The sequence below is a fragment of the Choloepus didactylus genome, chromosome 9 (genome assembly GCF_015220235.1).
Source record: "Choloepus didactylus isolate mChoDid1 chromosome 9, mChoDid1.pri, whole genome shotgun sequence".
Classification (NCBI taxonomy): Eukaryota; Metazoa; Chordata; class Mammalia; order Pilosa; family Megalonychidae; genus Choloepus; species Choloepus didactylus.
Window position 1 is genome coordinate 59,812,998 of NC_051315.1, and position 19,270 is coordinate 59,832,267.

At 39.5% G+C, this 19,270-nt stretch overlaps 1 protein-coding gene across 2 annotated transcripts in view; it reads left to right on the forward strand.

Moving 5' to 3' along the window:
• MYO3B (myosin IIIB) overlaps nt 1-19,270 on the forward strand; it is a 348,697-nt gene that overhangs the window by 197,757 nt on the left and 131,670 nt on the right. For both annotated transcript variants that reach the window (XM_037849672.1, XM_037849673.1), the window contains one exon: nt 6,807-6,908. In XM_037849672.1, the coding sequence (XP_037705600.1) occupies nt 6,807-6,908 (102 nt within the window). The remainder of the gene's footprint in view (nt 1-6,806; nt 6,909-19,270) is intronic.

Consider the following 19,270-nt stretch of genomic DNA (forward strand, 5'->3'; position numbering starts at 1 on the left):
ATATTTTAAATTGGTTGATTTCTTTTTTTCATTCATTTATTCAACTACCCGTTGTTAAGCACCTGCTTTCTGCTGGGGCTACCATAGTGGCAGTGGAATTTAATTCTAGGTTTTATATTCTCTGGTTTGAATACAGAGGCTATAAGACATGCTCTCCCTCAAAGGGATGCTATTTGGGTAAATCAAATACTGCATTTTATGTCAACACTCATTGCAAGTTCTATACAACTCCAGAGCAATACAAAGAGTAAAAATCATTATCAGACATGATTAAGGATATGCACCCAAATGACCCATTTTTCTTAGAGGTAAGAAGAATTACTGTAGGTACTTTCCATTCTGCTAAAGCAGTACATAAGCAGATTGTTGTTCAGAAGCCAAACAGGAGAGAGAAGTCAAGTGAAAGCATCATGAGGGGAAAGATCTTCTTTGAACAAACAGGAAAAACAAGCATGCCCTCTATCACTCCTCTCTCTTTCTGCCTCTATTCTACTTTTTCTTCAGTCACTCCTTTTCTATTTCTTAGAAAGATTCCTGGTCATTCCCACAAAAGCTTAATTGCTCAAAGTGAGAGTCCTTTTTGGAGGAAGCAGGGCATGTGAGAAGCCATTCCAAACTCTTCTTGGCCATCAGGCAGGAGCCTGCTGTCTCTTCTTTCCTGTTTTTTTTATTTTTGGTTTCTGGTACATCTGGGCTTGAGAGGTGTGTGAACTACAAAGTAACTCCACTTCTTCCTACCCTTTTTTTTTTTTTTTTTAAGTAAAAGACAGGGCATCTTGCAGGCTGATGTAAAGGCTTCTGTCTAGTCCACACTCACCATCTCTTGGTTTCTATAGCTTTCTGTAAGAGGGGTACTGACTTCTGACAGCTACAGGTTTAACATATTGGAGGGAGGGTAAGCATTGGGATTTATTTTGGGAAAAAGTGTGTTGTCTTTGAGCATGGTCAGGAAATACAGAGAACTCCATGAAGAATGGCTTAGAGGAAGTGGTTTACAGCATAGAGGTGACTCAGCCTATGGCGTTACGGTTTCTGTCAAGCAATGGGCTCTGCCAAACCTTGCTTTGGCACAAACAGTGGAATTCTTGCAATACAGAGGAACTGTCCTTCACTGTGGAATCAAATCATTGCTCAGTTTAGAACTAAACACCCAGAGGGCAGGGTACAGTTCACTTAATCCACAGAGAGGAAGCCACAAACCCAACATGAGTTTGAGGCCTGTTTGTGCCAGACGTGGAGCTGAAATGTGCTTGAGATGAAATTTTGATGCTGCAGTTGACACCCCCAGGACTCCAGATTAAAACTTCAGAGGAAGTCTGTGGTCAGAGGCTCTTTGATTTGAAATCGGTCTCTAGAACCGATTCTGGAGCTCTAGAACTTGGCTCCAAAGAGGTAGTGCCTGAAATAGTATCTTTACCACTTCAGCATTGAATGGGGCAAAATTATTATGATCAGCAACATTCTCAAGTTGCTTTTGCTTTCTGTCTTTGAAATTTTAAGGTTTTTTTTTTTCATGTAGTATCATAACATAGGTTAACATATTTTATAACCATTTATCAGTTATTTAGGCTGTATCACTTAATAGTAAAGAATCATTTGGAGGGGGGGAGTTAAATTTGCTATGGCAAGAATGGTCAAACTTTTTTTCCTCAAAAGACTCTTATGAGTAGAAAGGCATGTTCTGTTTTCCTCCTTAACAGATGAAACAGAAGTATGGAGAGTTTAAATAAGTTGTCTCCTCTTATGTGTCACGTTACTTTAAGAATTGGTACCAGAACCCTCTTCTAAGTCTTCACCCAGTGCTCTTTTCAGGAGACCACACTCTGTCATTGGTTTTCATCTTGGATATGGCACCTGGACATAAGTTACGAGTCAAAGCTTTGGACTTTTAACCACTTTTAACCATGTGGACTTGGGAGTCATAACAATCAGCTTTAAATCCTGACTATGCCATCATTGCCGTATTGCTTAGGGGAAATTAACCTCCAAGATTTAGTTTTTTCGGCTGTAAAATGGGACTCTTTAAGGTCTAATTATCAGGATCATTGTGAAGATGATAGGAAAGCATGCTGCACGGTACCCAGCAGGTGGTAGATGGTCAGTAAATGCCAGTTCCCTCTCTGCAACCCTTTCCATGATTTGAGCTTCACTAGGGAAAAAAAAATTAAGTCTGTGAAATCCCCTTCTCTGGAGAGCATAATAATGTTGTTGCTTCAAAAAGATGAGATTATTTCTCTCATTTTCAGAGAAAAAGATTTTACCTGTCAAATCTCAAATACAGTAGTAATAAAATCTTCATAAAAGGGAATTTTTCCAAGCTTAACTTATGTCTTGCTTATTTGATAGGGAAGAAATCTAATACACCAATAATGTGTGAAGGATTTCAAATGACTTTGTTTTTGTTTTTGTAAAGGGCTGTACTCCATTGTGCAGAGAGCTTGGTTCATCTGAATAGATAAATTTTTCAATCACCATCAAATTGTTAAGACTTAGGTGGCCTGCTACTGAAACCATTTTCCCCCTCACTGTTGTCAGGCCATTCTGCAACTTGTTCTGAAAGAAAAGTCCCTTCCTCATCCCCTTCCCCCAAATCAGAAATTCTAAAATCCAGGAGTTAAATATCACCCAGATTTGCAGCCTGCTCATGTTGGAAAGCAAGTTTTCTTTCAGCTGTCTGAAGAGTTGGAAACCTTGGTGTGCCTATCATGTTAACTCACAGTGACGGATGATTGGCAGCATAACAGCTGAGCAACAGCCATTTGGCCTGGAGTTCAAACTCCAACACGACAAGTCTTAGCGGGATCACTGTCTGATTTGCTGTGGCCATGAAGTCTGAATCACCAAGTGCAGAGGCAGAGGCAGGGGTGACAGCTGGTAGCCATTCTTGTCAATAAAGTTGTGACGTTGAGGTGTACAAGGAACCAGAGCCTGTTAATTTCATAGACTTTGAGCCAAGTGCTTAGTGTCAAAACCAGCAATAGTCAATGATGCAAATGATTATGAAGGTTCACTCGTCTTCAGCAAGTCTCTCCCCACCAGAATCTCTTCTTCATGGATTAGAAACAGATTGGATCTTGCTTTCCAGGAATAGATCCACTTTAAGGAGAAGGAGGGAGGCCTTACCTTTTATTTTTAAAAATTCTAGTAATTTTTTTAGAGTCAGGTTTATTGGGGTGTAATTTACATAGAATAAAATTCAAACAGTTCTGTAAAATCTGGAAAACATACAAACACACAACATGAGCCACCTTCCTTTGTGCCCATTTGTCATCAACCCTTCCCATACCCGCCACCCCAGCAACCACTAATGGGTTGTCTGTCTCTATAGTTTTGCCTTTTCCAGAATGTCATATATAAATAGAATTACACAGAATGGACAATTTTGAGTCTGGCTTCTTTCACTGAGCACAATGCTTTGGAGATTCATCATTGTTGAGTTTATCAGCAGTTCTCCTTTTAATTGCTGAGCAATTTAGAATTCCATTGTATACCATTTTGTCCATTTACTAGCTGAAAGATATTTAATGGCTTGTTTCCAGTTCTTGCTGATTATGAATAAAGCTACTATAAGCATTTGAACTTTATCTTTTCAAGAAAAATGTAAAGCGAAGTAAATTACTTTGATTCATAGGAAAAACCAGAACTGTATGGAGCAGGAATGATGCAAGCAGTGGAGATTGTTTCCTTTCTAATTAACTGACAGAAAGAAACACTTATTTTCCTAACAGCTTATAATTTTGCATGGCAATTTACAATTTAAACAAAGCACTTTCACTTTTATTTCCTGTAATTATTACAGTAACCATGAGAAGTAGGTTGGGAATCTTATCCCATTTATGGATAGTGGCTAGGAAACCTCACTACAATCCAGATTTCCTAACTTCTGATCTGCTGGTCTTCACTGTCAAACATTTTTTGAACACCCAGCATGTGCAAAACATTCTGCCATGTGCTTGAGGTGGGGGGGATGTCAGAAAAACAACGTAATTTTTTTTTCCCCATTGTGAGGGACAATGTCATATGGAACTCAGCCCAACACACCTGTCACAGCCTTGAGGGGGAACTAACACAGCTGAGAGAAACAATGATCTATCAGGCTACCTCCAGGTCTTTTTACAAGCAGGGTATAAATCATCAAAATAAAATAGATGATAGATAGATAGATAGATAGATAGATAGATAGATAGATAGATAGATAGATTAGAGATAGATAGATAGATAGATAGATAGATAGATAGATCGATCGATCCAGTAAGGCTGATGGGAGCCAGAGGAGAATGGAGTGACAGACGTCCAATGCCCAGAGGGAAGGGAAGGGGAATTCCCCAGACAGTGATGGTCCTAGAAACTGATTTCTAGGATTAAAGGAAAACCTTCTTCCTTAGCTTCCAAGCTGGAGAAAGCAATTACTAGGCATGACTTTCTTTGAACTCAAAGTTAGACTGGGATAATGACTACAGAATTAAACACCAGAGAATCAAAGTGGGAAACACTCACAGACCTGAAATTACTGGACTTGTTTTGTATGGTGGAGGCCAGGATTTCTGCTACAATAGAAAAAAAGATGTGTCAATGAGATTTTATTCTTTAAGAACAAAAATTCTGTTTTCTCAGAGCTGGTTTTCATGGCATTTGCCAGTTGGACCTCCCACAAGTTGGCCTCTTTATGGTCTGATAAGGTGGCTGCTGACCAGCTGTCATTCTAGCCAGAAACCACACCAACTCCTTGGGAAATCAGCAACAGTGGTTAGGTGGGAAAGGCTGGGCTTTTGTGCCTCATCTGTGTGTACCTTCTCTGCCAGGTGCAACGGGTGCCTTTGCTAGGCCCAGTATGAGAACAGGAAAGCTTACACAACCTAGATCATCAACCAGAAAATCTACAAAGACAGTGTTCTTGCTGGAAACAATGCCTGGGTCTGTCCTTTATGTGGGTCAGCAAACGCCATGCCAGGCGAGAGCCTCTAAGCAGTAGCTGATCTGCCTAGGCACATGAAACAATGTGGGAAAGTCTGAATTTTTACTTCCATTTATAAAGGAAGGAATAAAAAAGTAGGGTTTACTACTTTTTAAAAAAAATGCCTAAATAAATGGGGTCAGCACCGTGTAATATTTAGGAGTTCAGACTTTAGGGCAAAACTGCTTGGGTTCAAATCTTCCCTCTGCCACTGACCAGCTGTGTTACTTTGGTCAAGTCCTTTAACCTCTCTATGCCTCAGTTTCCTTAGCTGTAAAAGGGAACAATAGTTATCTCTACCTTTTAGCGTTACCATGAAGATTAAATGAATTGATTTTTGTAAAGGATTTAGAACAATGCCTGGAACATAATCCTAATTTGTGTTTGCTAATTAAAAATAATGGCCTGTTCCCTATCTCCGCTTCCTAATTTTTCTTCCCCACAGCCAAATCAAGCTGAATGCACACACCTGATCTTTCTCTTCTCTTTTTTTCTTAACATCTGTCTGCCCCCTCCCCACCTAAATATTTCAAGGTGCTTTCACATCTTTACCTCATTTTATTCTTATATTCTTTTGCAGTGCAAGCTCCATGAGGGTAGGGACTTTGTATCTTTCAGCGTAGTCTGAGCAGCCATTACTTAGCATGGGAATGTTTGCTGAGCCACCTTAAAGGAATGGAGGGACACAAATGACACCAGGCCAGAGGTAGGAAGGTGATGCTCAAGGCAAGGAAAGTCAACAGGAAGGGGCAGGATGAAAAAACAACTCATCTGAGAAAAGGAAAAAGGAGAAAGGTCAATGATTCTAATATTATATATCTGAAAGTATTGCTGGTGGAATTAGAAACAGCAAGAGCCAGAAGGAAGATGCAGGAAGGGAAAGAACAAGGTCTAGATCTCAGGCCCTGTAGAAAGGAGATGGGTTTAGAGTTGGGTTTGGTTGCCTAGGGGCAGAGCCTAGAGATTCTCTCCTGGGGGTAGGTAGGTGGGAGTAGGGACTAATGAGAGTATGGTTTCTATCTAAAGCCAAGGGATCCACTTGGAAAGAACCTGTTTTCCCTTGATACCTGAGGTGGGCTGAAGATGTCCCAATCTAGTATTGATGGCAATGGAGAATGGAAGAAAGAGATGTGGTAGCTGGGAAAATCCCATTTGGATTCTTCCATCCAAGTCATTGTCCTCCTTGGTGGAGAAGGATTTAGGTTTTTATCAACATGAATTGAGCTGACTGGAAAAAGAAAAACTGCAATTGTGATATTCATCAACTGAATATAGTGTGTAGTTCATCTTTTCCCTGACAGTGTAATGAATGTTGTTTTTCCACCCACCTCGGCTTTGTGAACAGGGCAGCAAGACAGAAAGAGGGGAAGGACATGCCTGAGGGGTAGAAATGTCATGCAGGCAGCTTCCTGGAAGAGACCTCACCCTTCTTTTAACTTCCCTGGGGGTGGCCACTGAAAAGGAAATAGAGAAGCCATCCAGTGGTTGTTAAACCAGGAGCCCTGGCCAGGTGCACTCATACATAACCTTTGCTTGTTACCCAGTTTCCGTTTTACTAATGCGATCTATGAGACAGGGAGATTACCTGCATTACCCAATGTCACCCAGCTAGGAAGAATCTAGCCAGTCAGTTATTAATTCTCCTGTTCTCTACTTTTATACACTTTCTTATCCACACTGTATTAAATCTTAAAAAATAAGCTCCAAATCCATTGGTGAGCTTATCATCTCAGAGCTTCAGATCATAAAACAAGTGGGAGTTTCCCTAGCCAAATGATATTATCCAGTTTGGTAATTCATCTAGGTGTGGGAACATAATCTTGAAAAATTCCTCTTTTGTTTCCATCCTTAGGACACCCTTCAGATCAAAGCAGTGATGCACATCATGCTACCACAGGGAGCACCAGGGCAAGAGTTCAGTTTCAAGACTGCAGTAAGTCTGGTGACCAGCAAGGTAGGTTTACTAGAGGTTTGGGATGGGGGTCCTGAATTCAGGGGCATTCCAGAAAAGATTCTGGAGCTGGAAAAGTTCCTGTTTGCCACTCTAACATTTTTTCCTACAGGTGACAGCCGATTAAATTCAGGGGCAACCTTGCAGGGAACAATAGGCTCTTTTCTTCTGCAGCTGCCCCTCTTCCCATTTACCTGTTAGTGGGGAAGCCTGGTCTAGTTGCAGCTGTCCTTACCAACTGCTTCTCCTCAAGCCATACTCTTGGGGCAGACTCTGATATGTTTATATCTGACTTCTCCTAAGACTTATGAAAGTTTTGCTTCTCAGGAAAATCTTTCTATGATTCATACGTTGGTACATACATTTCAAATCGATTGAGAACATTCATGGACAGAGGAAGCACAGTGGACCAGAAGTTAAAACTCCAATTACTGGTCTTAGCTCTCCATTAATTAGCATCCCTGAGCTTTGGTATCATTGTAAAGAGAGAGAAATGGACTAAATCAGTAGTTTTCAAACATTTAAAATATATTAGATTCTCCCTTTTTTGCAGAGTTTGAAGGTCCCTGGACTTCTGCTTAGAGAAAACTCCATGGTTTTAAAAATATGGCCTTTAGCACTAGCACTGGCATTTGATGAAAAGTAAGGATGAGTTGCTCTGGATTTTTCAGAATTTACCCACCAGGAAGGCTCTGGGCACCTCAGGCTACTTTTAATCTGTCTTGAAACCTATTTTTTAAGAAAATGCAGAACAGGAGCTTTACCTTGAAAGCAAAGAGGTTAAGGAGTAGGAGAAAAAGAAGAAAAAAGCATGAACAGAGCAGCAGTTCTTGAACTTGAGAAGACTGGGGAGTAGACACAATGAGAGACTTCTCATTCTACCTGGAGAATTCCAGAGAAGGGTGTTTGTCTGTTACTGACCTAGGGTCTCCCTTTTCCCTAACAAAAGTCACATAGGAGGTCCTCCACTTGTAATCAGTTTCCAGATGCAGGGTGGGTTTGGGGAGGTTTGGCCAGGCACAGTGTTTATGAAAAGTCTGAGTCTGAACATCTTTAAGTGGGATGTACATTCTCTGGTTCACCACAAACTCCACCACTCCCCACTTTCTTTGCCTGACACTTCACGTATTTATGTTTGCTAGGTGGCCCCAAAGGCCTCTGAGTTTGCAATACCTGCTATGATGTTCCCTTGACAGTCAAATGCTTTCCCATCTTATTTCAAAATGGGCCCATGAAGACTTGTAAATATGACTGTCTTCTTAGAGTCCATAAGATTTTGGAAAGACTTGTCTCCTCCAGAGGACTCCACTCTCAGTATTACTTTACTTCATGAAACCAGAAACACTTAGGGACTCTTTCCTCATCTTGAGCTATCTCTGGAGAAGCCCTCCATTGCCACACCTGTACATACCCCAAGTTTGGTATTTTGTGAATATTTCTGCTATTTAAGTTCATAAATTTAGTTTTTCAGCTGTCACCGGTCTAATTTCTTTAACCCAATCTATTCACTTAAAATGAGTCATCCTATTCCACCCTTTTGTCTTTTCTTCATATCTCAGTCTCCCCAATTCCCTTGTTAATTTGCCAAGGGGAATACCAGGTAATTCCAACTGTCACAAGGACATACTTAAAAACATTCTGACAATTTTGGATCTTTCTTTGAACTCAGTGGTTTGCTAACCTTCTTATCTCTTTAACCCAAATCCTTCTCCCTGCTTGCCAGGCAAAGCTGGGGGATGAAAGAGCAGACTTCATCTAAACTTTATTAATAATATTCTGTAAGTTTCTGTTTGGTTTTTATACTTCAAATAACTCAAAAATCAATATTTTGATGACTGAAGTATAAGTGAATAAAAAACATGGAAAAGTTTTCCCTTCAATTACATGAACAGAAATTCTGTGGAATTTTATTGGAAATCCAGGAACAGAAATTCAGGGCATTTGCTAAGTTTCAAGTAAAGATACTGATTCCTCCTCTCTTTTTGGTCTCAGACTCTTCCTGAGGAGAGTCCCAAACTAAAATGGGACTTTTGTGGTCTCACTGGTATTATTTGTGTGTTTTTGTTTTTTGTTTGTTTTAAATTTTTATTCTAGTAACATGCATACAACCTAACATTTCCCCTTTTAACCACATTCAAACATAAAATTCCATGCTGTTACGTTCACAATGTTGTGCTATCATCACCCATCCATTACCAAAACGTCTCCATTGCCCCAAATAGAGACTCTGTGCATTTGTGCATTTTAAGCCTTACCCTCTTTCACCACCCCCCACCCCCATCTCCCGGTAATGTATATTCTAGAGTCTAACTCTCTGAGTCTTCTTATTCTAATTATTTCATATCAGTGAGATCATAAAATCTTTTTCCTTGTTTTCTGGGTGTTTTTTCAAAAAGGGATGCTGGATTTTGTCAGTTGCCTTTTCTGTATCAGTTGAGCTGATCATGTGGTTTTCTTCCTTCATTCTGCTAATTTGATATATTCTATTAATTTTGATTTTCTTATGTTGAACCACCTTGCATACCTGGGATAAATCCCACTTAATCACGGTGTATAAATCTTTTAATGGGCTATTGGGTTTGGTTTGCTAGTATTTTGTTGGGTGTTTTCCCATGTAAGTGCATAAGGGCTTTTGGTCTGTAATTTTCTCTTCTTATGGTATCTTTATATGTCTTTGGTATGAGACTGATGTTGGCCTTATAGAATGAATTAGGGAGTTCCCTCCTCTTCAGTTTTTCGGAAGAGTTTGAGCGTAACTGGTGTTAATTCTTCTTGGGCTGTTTGGTAAAACTCACCTGAGAAGCCATCTGGTCCTGGACTTTCTTTGTTGGGAGGTTTTTGATGACTAATTCAATCTCTTTACTTGTACTTGGTTTGTTGAGATCTATTTCTTCTCGAGTCAGTATAGGTAGTTTGTGTGTTTCTAGGAATTTGTCCATTTCATCTAGGTAATACTATTCATGGTGTACAGTTCTTCATACTATCCACTTATAATCCTTGTTTCTTTTCCAGTGGGGTGGGTAGTAATGTCTCCCATTTCATTTCTGATGTTAGTTATTTTTGTCCTCTCTTTTTTTCTTTGTCAGTCTAGTTAAAGATTTGTCAATTATATTGATCTTTTCACAGAACCAACTTGTGGTTTTGTTGATTATTCCTATTGTTTTAATTCTCTATTTCATTTATCCCCACGCTAATCTATTTCCTTCCTTCTGCTTCCTTAGGGTTTAGTTTGCTCTTTTTTTTTTCTCACTAGTTCTTCCAGTTTTGAGGTATAAATTTCCCTCTCAGCACTGCCTTTGCTGCATCCCATACATTTTGGTATGTCATATTTTCATTTTCATTTACCTCAAGATATTTCCTAATTTCCCATTGGTTGTTTAAGAGTACATTGTTTAATTTCCATTTATTTGTGAATTTTCTATTACCTCCTCTGTTATTAATTTCTAGCTTCATTCCATTCTGATCAGAGAAGTTACATTGTCTGATTTCAATATTTTTTAATTTATTGAGACTTGTATTATTACTTGTCATGTGGTCTGTCCTTGAGAATGATCCATGTGCACTTGAGAAGAATGTATATTCTATTGTTGGGTGAAGTGTTTTACATATGTCTATAAAAGGTCTGTTGGTTTATAGTATTGTTCAAGTCATGTATTTCCTTACTGATCTCCTGTCTATATGATCCTTTACTGAAAGTAGTTTATTGAAGTCTACTACTACTATTGTAGAATCATCTTTTTCTCTCTTCAATCCTGTCAGTGTTTGTTTCATGTATTTTGGGGCTTTGCCATAGGTGCATATTTATTTATAATTGTTATTATAATTGTTATGTCTTCTTGTTGAATTTTATCAGTATATAATGACCACCTTGTCCCTTGTAACAGTTTTTGACTTAAAGTCTATTTTATCTGATTTTAGTATAGCTACCCCAGCTCTCTTTTGGTTACTATTTGCATGGTGTATGTTTTTCTGTCCTTTCACTTTCAACCTGCTTATATCTTTGAATTTAGGTGAGTTTCTTTTAAACATCATAGAGTTGGGTCATGCTTTTTTATCCTTATTGCCAATCTCTGCCTTTTGCCTGGAGAGTTTAATCCACTTACATTTAAAGTCACTACAGATAATGCAGGACTTTCTTCTGCCGTTTGCTATTTGGTCTTTGTAAGTCTTGTACCCTTTTTGTCCCTCAATTTTTCAGTTAATGCCTACTTCACATTTATTTGATTTTTTGCATTGTACCATGTTGAGTCACTTCTCATTTCTATCTGGATATATTTTTCGTATATCTTCCTTCTAGGGACCAAAATTCAACATCCTAAATTTACAGCAGTCAAATTGATTTGATATCAACTTGACCTCAATAGCATACACATACACTTGTTCCTATAATTCTCTGTCCCCTCCACCTTTTTTTGTACCTGCTACCACTTTTATGTTTGTACGTCATATGTCCTAAACCATAGCTTTATCTCTACCCTCTATGCATTTGCATTTTAGCATCTGTAGGAAGCAAGAAATGGAGTTTTATACCAAAAAACATAATACAATAGTATTGGTGTTTATGGTTTCCTTGTGGTTACCTTTAGTAGAGGTCCTCATTCCCCCATGCCACTTGGAAATACTGTCAGATGTCCTTTCCTTTCAGTCTGAAGAATTCCCTTTTGTATTGCTTGTAGGGCTGGTCTAGTGGTGATGAAGTCCCTTAACTTTTTTTTTTTTTTTTTATCTTCATTTTATTGAGATATATTCACATACCACGCAGTCATACAAAACAAATTGTACTTTCGATTGTTTACAGTACCATTACATAGTTGTACATTCATCACCTAAATCAATCCCTGACACCTTCATTAGCACACACACAAAAATAACAATAATAATAATTAGAGTGAAAAAGAGCAATTGAAGAAAAAAGAACACTGGGTACCTTTGTCTGTTTGTTTCCTTCCCCTATTTTTCTACTCATCCATCCATAAACTAGACAAAGTGGAGTGTGGTCCTTATGGCTTTCCCAATCCCATTGTCACCCCTCATAAGCTACATTTTTATACAACTGTCTTTGAGATTCATGGGTTCTGGGTTGCAGTTTGATAGTTTCAGGTATCCACCACCAGCTACCCCAATTCTTTGGAACCTAAAAAGGGTTGTCTAAAGTGTGCGTAAGAGTGCCCACCAGAGTGACCTCTCAGCTCCTTTTGGAATCTCTCTGCCACTGAAGCTTATTTCATTTCCTTTCACATCCCCCTTTTGGTCAAGAAGATGTTCTCCGTCCCATGATGCCGGGTCTACATTCCTCCCCGGGAGTCATATTCCACGTTGCCAGGGAGATTCACTCCCCTGGGTGTCTGATCCCACGTAGCGGGGAGGGCAGTGATTTCACCTTTCAAGTTGGCTTAGCCAGAGAGAGAGGGCCACATCTGAGCAACAAAGAGGCATTCGGGAGGAGGCTCTTAGGCACAACCATAGGGAGGCCTAGCTTCTCCTTTGCAGCAACCGTCTTCCCAAGGGTAAAACTTATGGTAGAGGGCTCAACCCATCAAACCACCAGTTCCCTATGTCTGTGGTCATGTTAGCAACCATGGAGGTGGGGTAGGCCAATACCCCTGCATTCGCCACAGGCTCTTCAAGGGGGCACTACATCTTTTTTTTTCCTTGTTTTTCTTTTTTTTTTTTTTAACTTTCCCTTCTTTTTTAAATCAACTGTATGAAAAAAAAAGTTAAAAAGAAAACAAACATACAATAAAAGAACATTTCAAAGAGACCATAACCAGGGAGTAAGAAAGAGACAACTAACCTAAGATAACTGCTTAACTTCCAACATGTTCCTACTTTACCCCAAGAAAGTTACATAATATAGCAACATTTCTGTGAACTTGTTCCTACTATATCCATCAGAAATTAACAGACCATAGTCATTCCTGGGCATCCCCAGAACGTTAAATAGCTTATCTGTTCTTCTTGGATTATTGTTCCCCCTTCCTTAATTGCTCTCTATTGCTAGTTCCCCTACATTCTACATTATAAACCATTTGTTTTACATTTTTCAAAGTTCACATTAGTGGTAGCATATAATATTTCTCTTTTTGTGCCTGGCTTATTTTGCTCAGCATTATGTCTTCAAGGTTCATCCATGTTGTCATATGTTTCACGAGATCGTTCCTTGTTACTGCTGCGTAGTATTCCATCGTGTGTATATACCACATTTTATTTATCCACTCATCTGTTGAAGGACATTTGGGTTGTTTCCATCTCTTGGCAATTGTGAATAATGCTGCTATGAACATTGGCATGCAGATATCTGTTCGTGTCACTGCTTTCCAACCTTCCGGGTATATACCGAGAAGTGCAATCGCTGGATCGAATGGTAGCTCTATATCTAGTTTTCTAAGGAACTGCCAGACTGACTTTCAGAGTGGCTGAACCATTATACAGTCCCACCAACAATGAATGAGAGTTCCAATTTCTCCACATCCCCTCCAGCATTTGTAGTTTCCTGTTTGTTTAATGGCAGCCATTCTAACCGGTGTTAGATGGTATCTCATTGTGGTCTTAATTTGCATCTCTCTAATAGCTAGTGAAGCTGAACATTTTTTCATGTGTTTCTTGGCCATTTGTATTTCCTCTTCAGACAACTGTCTTTTCATATCTTTTGCCCATTTTATAATTGGGCTGTCTGTACTATTGTCATTGAGTTGTAGGATTTCTTTGTATATGCAAGATATCAGTCTTTTGTCAGATACATGGTTTCCAAAAATTTTTTCCCATTGAGTTGGCTGCCTCTTTACCTTTTTGAGAAATTCCTTTGAGGTGCAGAAACTTCTAAGCTTGAGGAGTTCCCATTTATCTATTTTCTCTTTTGTTGCTTGTGCTTTGGGTGTAAAGTCTAGGAAGTGGCCGCCTAATACAAGGTCTTGAAGATGTTTTCCTACATTATCTTCTAGGAGTTTTATGGTACTTTCTTTTATATTGAGATCTTTGGTCCATTTTGAGTTAATTTTTGAGTAGGGGGTGAGGTAGGGGTCCTCTTTCATTCTTTTGGATATGGATATCCAACTCTCCCAGCCCCATTTGTTGAAAAGACCATTATGGCTCAGTTCAGTGACTTTGGGGGCCTCATCAAAGATCAGTCGGCTATAGATCTGGGGGTCTATCTCTGAATTCTCAATTCGATTCCACTGATCTATATGTCTATCTTTGTGCCAGTACCATGCTGTTTTGGCAACTGTGGCTTTATAATAAGCTTCAAAGTCAGGGAGTGTAAGTCCTCCCACTTCGTTTTTCTTTTTTAGAGTGTCTTTAGCAATTCGAGGCATCTTCCCTTTCCAAATAAATTTGATAACTAGCTTTTCCAAGTCTGCAAAGTAGGTTGTTGGAATTTTGATTGGGATTGCATTGAATCTGTAGATGAGTTTGGGTAGAATTGACATCTTAATGACATTTAGCCTTCCAATCCTTGAACATGGAATATTTTTCCATCTTTTAAGGTCCCCTTCTATTTCTTTTAGTAGAGTTATGTAGTTTTCTTTGTATAGGTCTTTTACATCTTTGGTTAAGTTGATTCCTAGGTACTTGATTTTTTTAGTTGCTATTGAAAATGGTATCTTTTTCTTGAGTGTCTCTTCAGTTTGTTTATTTCTAGCATATAGAAACATTACTGACTTATGTGCATTAATCTTGTTTCCCGCTACTTTGCTAAATTTGTTTATTAGCTCTAGAAGCTGTATCGTCGATTTCTCAGGGTTTTCTAGATATAAGATCATATCATCTGCAAACAATGACAGTTTTACTTCTTCTTTTCCAATTTGGATGCCTTTTATTTCCTTGTCTTGCCGGATTGCCCTGGCTAGCACTTCCAGCACAATGTTGAATAACAGTGGTGACAGCGGGCATCCTTGTCTTGTTCCTGATCTTAGAGGGAAGGCTTTCAGTCTCTCACCATTGAGTACTATGCTGGCTGTGGGTTTTTCATATATGCTCTTTATCATGTTGAGGAAGTTTCCTTCAATTCCTACCTTTTGAAGTGTTTTTATCAAAAAGGGATGTTGGATTTTGTCAAATGCTTTTTCAGCATCTATTGAGATGATCAATTGATTTTTCCCTTTCGAGTTTTTAATGTGTTGTAATACATTGATTGTTTTTCTGATGTTGAACCATCCTTGCATGCCTGGAATGAACCCCACTTGGTCATGGTGTATGATTTTTTTAATGTGTCTTTGGATTCGATTTGCAAGTATTTTGTTGAGGATTTTTGCATCTATATTCATTAGGGAGATTGGCCGGTAGTTTTCCTTTTTTGTAGCATCTTTGCCTGGTTTCGGTATTAGATTGATGTTAGCTTCATAAAATGAGTTAGGTAGTGTTCCATTTTCTTCAATGTTTTGAAAGAGTTTGAGTAAGATTGGTGTCAGTTCTTTCTGGAAAGTTTGGTAGAATTCCCCTGTGAAGCCATCTGGCCCTGGGCATTTATTTGTGGGAAGATTTTTGATGACTGATTGGATCTCTTTGCTTGTGATGGGTTGGTTGAGGTCTTCTATTTCTTCTCTGGTCAGTCTAGGTTGTTCATATGTTTCCAGGAAATTGTCCATTTCTTCTACATTGTCCAGTTTATTGCCATACAGTTGTTCATAATATCCTCTTATAATCTTTTTAATTTCTTCAGGATCTGCAGTTATGTCACCTTTTTCATTCATTATTTTGTTTATATGGGTCTTCTCTCTTTTTGATTTTGTCAGTCTAGCTAGGGGCTTGTCAATCTTGTTGATCTTCTCAAAGAACCAACTTTTGGTGATATTTATCTTCTCTATTGTTTTTTTGTTCTCTATGTCATTTATTTCTGCTTTAATCCTTGTTATTTCTTTTCTTCTACTTGGTTTAGGATTGGTTTGCTGTTCATTTTCTAGCTTCTTCAGTTGATCCATTAGTTCTTTGATTTTGGCTCTTTCTTCCTTTTTAATATATGCGTTCAGTGCTATAAATTTCCCCCTCAGCACTGCTTTTGCTGCATCCCATAGGTTTTGGTATGTTGTGTTCTCATTTTCATTCGTCTCTATATATGTAGCAATTTCTCTTGCTATTTCTTCTTTAACCCACTGATTGTTTAGGAGTGTGTTTTTTAACCTCCAGGTATTTGTGAATTTTCTAAGTCTCTGATGGTTAATGACTTCTAATTGTATTCCATTGTGGTCAGAGAATGTGCTTTGAATAATTTCAATCTTTTTAAATTTATTGAGGCTTGTTTTATGTCCCAGCATATGATCTATTCTGGAGAAAGTTCCGTGAGCACTAGAAAAGTATGTGTATCCTGGTGATTTGGGATGTAATGTCCTGTATATGTCTGTTAAATCTAATTCATTTATCAGATTGTTTAGGTTTCCAGTTTCCTTATTGGTCTTCTGTCTGGTTGATCTATCTATAGGAGAGAGTGATGTGTTGAAGTCTCCCACAATTATTGCGGAAACATCAATTGCTTCCTTTAGTTTTGCCAGTGTTTCTCTCATGTATTTTGTGGCACCTTGATTGGGTGCATAGACATTGTTATTTCTTCTTGTTGAATTGCCCCTTTTATTAGTATGTAGTGGCCTTCTTTGTCTCTCAAAACATCCCTGCATTTGAAGTCTATTTTATCTGAGATTAATATTGCTACACCTGCTTTCTTTTGGCTGTAGCTTGCATGAAATATTTTTTTCCATCCTTTCACTTTCAGTTTCTTTGTGTCCCTGTGTCTAAGATGAGTCTCTTGTATGCAACATATTGATGGTTCATTTTTGTTGATCCATTCTGCGAATCTATATCTTTTAATTGGGGAGTTTAATCCATTTACATTCAACGTTATAACCGTGAAGGCATTTCTTGAATCAGCCATCTTATCCTTTGGTTTATGTTTGTCATATTTTTCCCCTCTGTCTATTAATATCCTTTATTGTACCCATACCGAATCTCTTTAGTACTGAACCTTTCTCCAAGTCTCTCTGTCCTTTCTTTGTTTCTCTGTCTGCAGGGCTCCCTTTAGTATCTCCAGTAGGGCAGGTCTCTTGTTAGCAAATTCTCTCAGCATTTGTTTGTGAAAAATTTAAGCTCTCCCTCAAATTTGAAGGAGAGCTTTGCTGGATAAAGTATTCTTGGCTGGAAATTTTTCTCACTCAGAATTTTAAATATATCGTGCCACTGCTTGCTCGCCTCCATGGTGGCTGCTGAGTAGTCACTACTTAGTCTTATGCTGTTTCCTTTGTATGTGGTGAATTGCTTTTCTCTTGCTGCTTTCAGAACTTGCTCCTTCTCTTCTGTGTTTGACAGTGTGATCAGTATATGTCTCGGAGTGGATTTATTTGGATTTATTCTATTTGGAGTTCGCTGAGCATTTATGATTTGTGTATTTATGTTGTTTAGAAGATTTGGGAAGTTTTCCCCAACAATTTCTTTGAATACTCTTCCTAGACCTTTACCCTTTTCTTCCCCTTCTGGGACACCAATGAGTCTTATATTTGGACGTTTCATATTATCTATCATATCCCTGAGGTCCATTTCGATTTTTTCAATTTTTTTCCCCATTCTTTCTTTTATGCTTTCATTTTCCATTCTGTCATCTTCCAGGTCACTGATTCGTTGTTCAGCTTCCTCTAGTCTTGTACTATGAGTGTCCAGAATCTTTTTAATTTGGTCAACAGTTTCTTTAATTTCCATAAGATCATCCATTTTTTTAGTCTTGCAATGTCTTCTTTATGCTCTTCTAGGGTCTTCTTGATTTCCTTTGTATCCCGTACTATGGTCTCATTGTTCATCTTTAGTTGTTTGAGTAGCTGCTCTAGGTGCTGTGTCTCTTCTGGTCTTTTGATTTGGGTGCTTGGGCTTGGGTTATCCATATCGTCTGTTTTTTTCATATGCTTTATAATTTTCTGTTGTTTTTGGCCTCGTGGCATTTGCTGAACTTGATAGGGTTCTTTTAGGATTTGTAGACCAATTGAAGTCCTTATCTCTAATTTATCAGATCTACAGCTTCGTGGAGTACACTTTCTCTAACTAACCAGCAGGTGGCATCCACGAGCCACCTGTTCTCCACAAGCCAGTTCTCCCCTGCTTAGCCTTTTTGGTGAGTGGGGGAGTGAGTCTTGTGGGGTCCAATTGGTGTACCAAGCTTGCGTGTGTAGTTGGTGTTGCCTGACCTGTATATGGGTCGTGTTTCTGGGCAGTCAGGGAGGAGGGGTGGCCCTAACAATCAAATCTCCCTGGTGATCCTAGAGTTTTAAAGCTGCTGCAATAGTCTAATCCTTCAGTTCAGTCCTGCCACAGTTTGTCTCTGCCACTGACCCACCAGTCCTTGGTATTGGCGTATGGCTCCTGAGACTTGCAAGTGGGCCCCTCTTCCAGGCTGTGCACCCCGGGTCCTCTGTTGAGGGATGACTGTGCTATGTCACAGGTGAGTGTCGTCCCCCCAGGGCAGTTCTGGGCTGCAGGGCTGTGTAGGGAGGCTCCCAGTCTGCTGAAATGGTGGCTGAATGGGGCTTTGTTAATTCACACTGCTCCACCTTCCCAACTCTGGGACAATCAGCTGAGGTTGCAGGGAAGGCTAATGTCCACGCCCAGTTTTGTGGTGTGTGCCTGTTATTTGAAGCACTTCCGTCACACTGGGTTGTCTGGGGCAGCTCTGGGCTATGGGGCTGGCGATGGGCAGGAGTGTTTCCTGTCCACCAGGATGATGGCTGTGAGCAGACACCCCCCTTTTCTTTGGAAGTTGTGGTGTTTATTGAATTTTCTCAGCCACTGGATTATTGCCTTTTTTCTCAGAGCTCTCTTAGTTCTGCTCTTGACTTGACGTGCCCAAATTGCAAGTCTTTGAAGCTTTCTGTATTGGGCTTCTTAGAGTAATTGTTTTAGAAAAAGAAAAAAGGATTAAAAAAAAAAGGGCCCTCCTCAGAGATCTAATGGGTTATTGAAATGCTAAGAGACAAAGCAGCAGGGCCATTAAGGAAAGGTCCACAGGGCAGAGAGATCAGCTTTTCTTCGGGATTTGCATATGCGCCTCAGGGCCTGAGCTCTGCCCTTCCCCTTTCTATGTTCACCAGAACTCCAAAAATCCTCTGCTTTTATTTTGGAGTTTTTCGTGTTGTTTTTTTTCTATGCCTGTCTCCTCTCTGCTGGGCTGGCTGCTCTCAGATTCTCTGGTGTCTGGTCTCAGTCTATCTATGGTTGGAGTTTGGATCAGTAGAATGAGTTTCCGATAAGGGCTGCCACTGCAGTTCTCCCATCTCCTTCCCGGAGCTGACAGCCCCTCCTCCCACGGGACTGAGCCTGGCAGGGAGGGGCGCGGGTCCCCTGGCTGCAAAAACTCACAGATTTCGCTGATCTCAGCAGTTCCACGTTTTCATGAG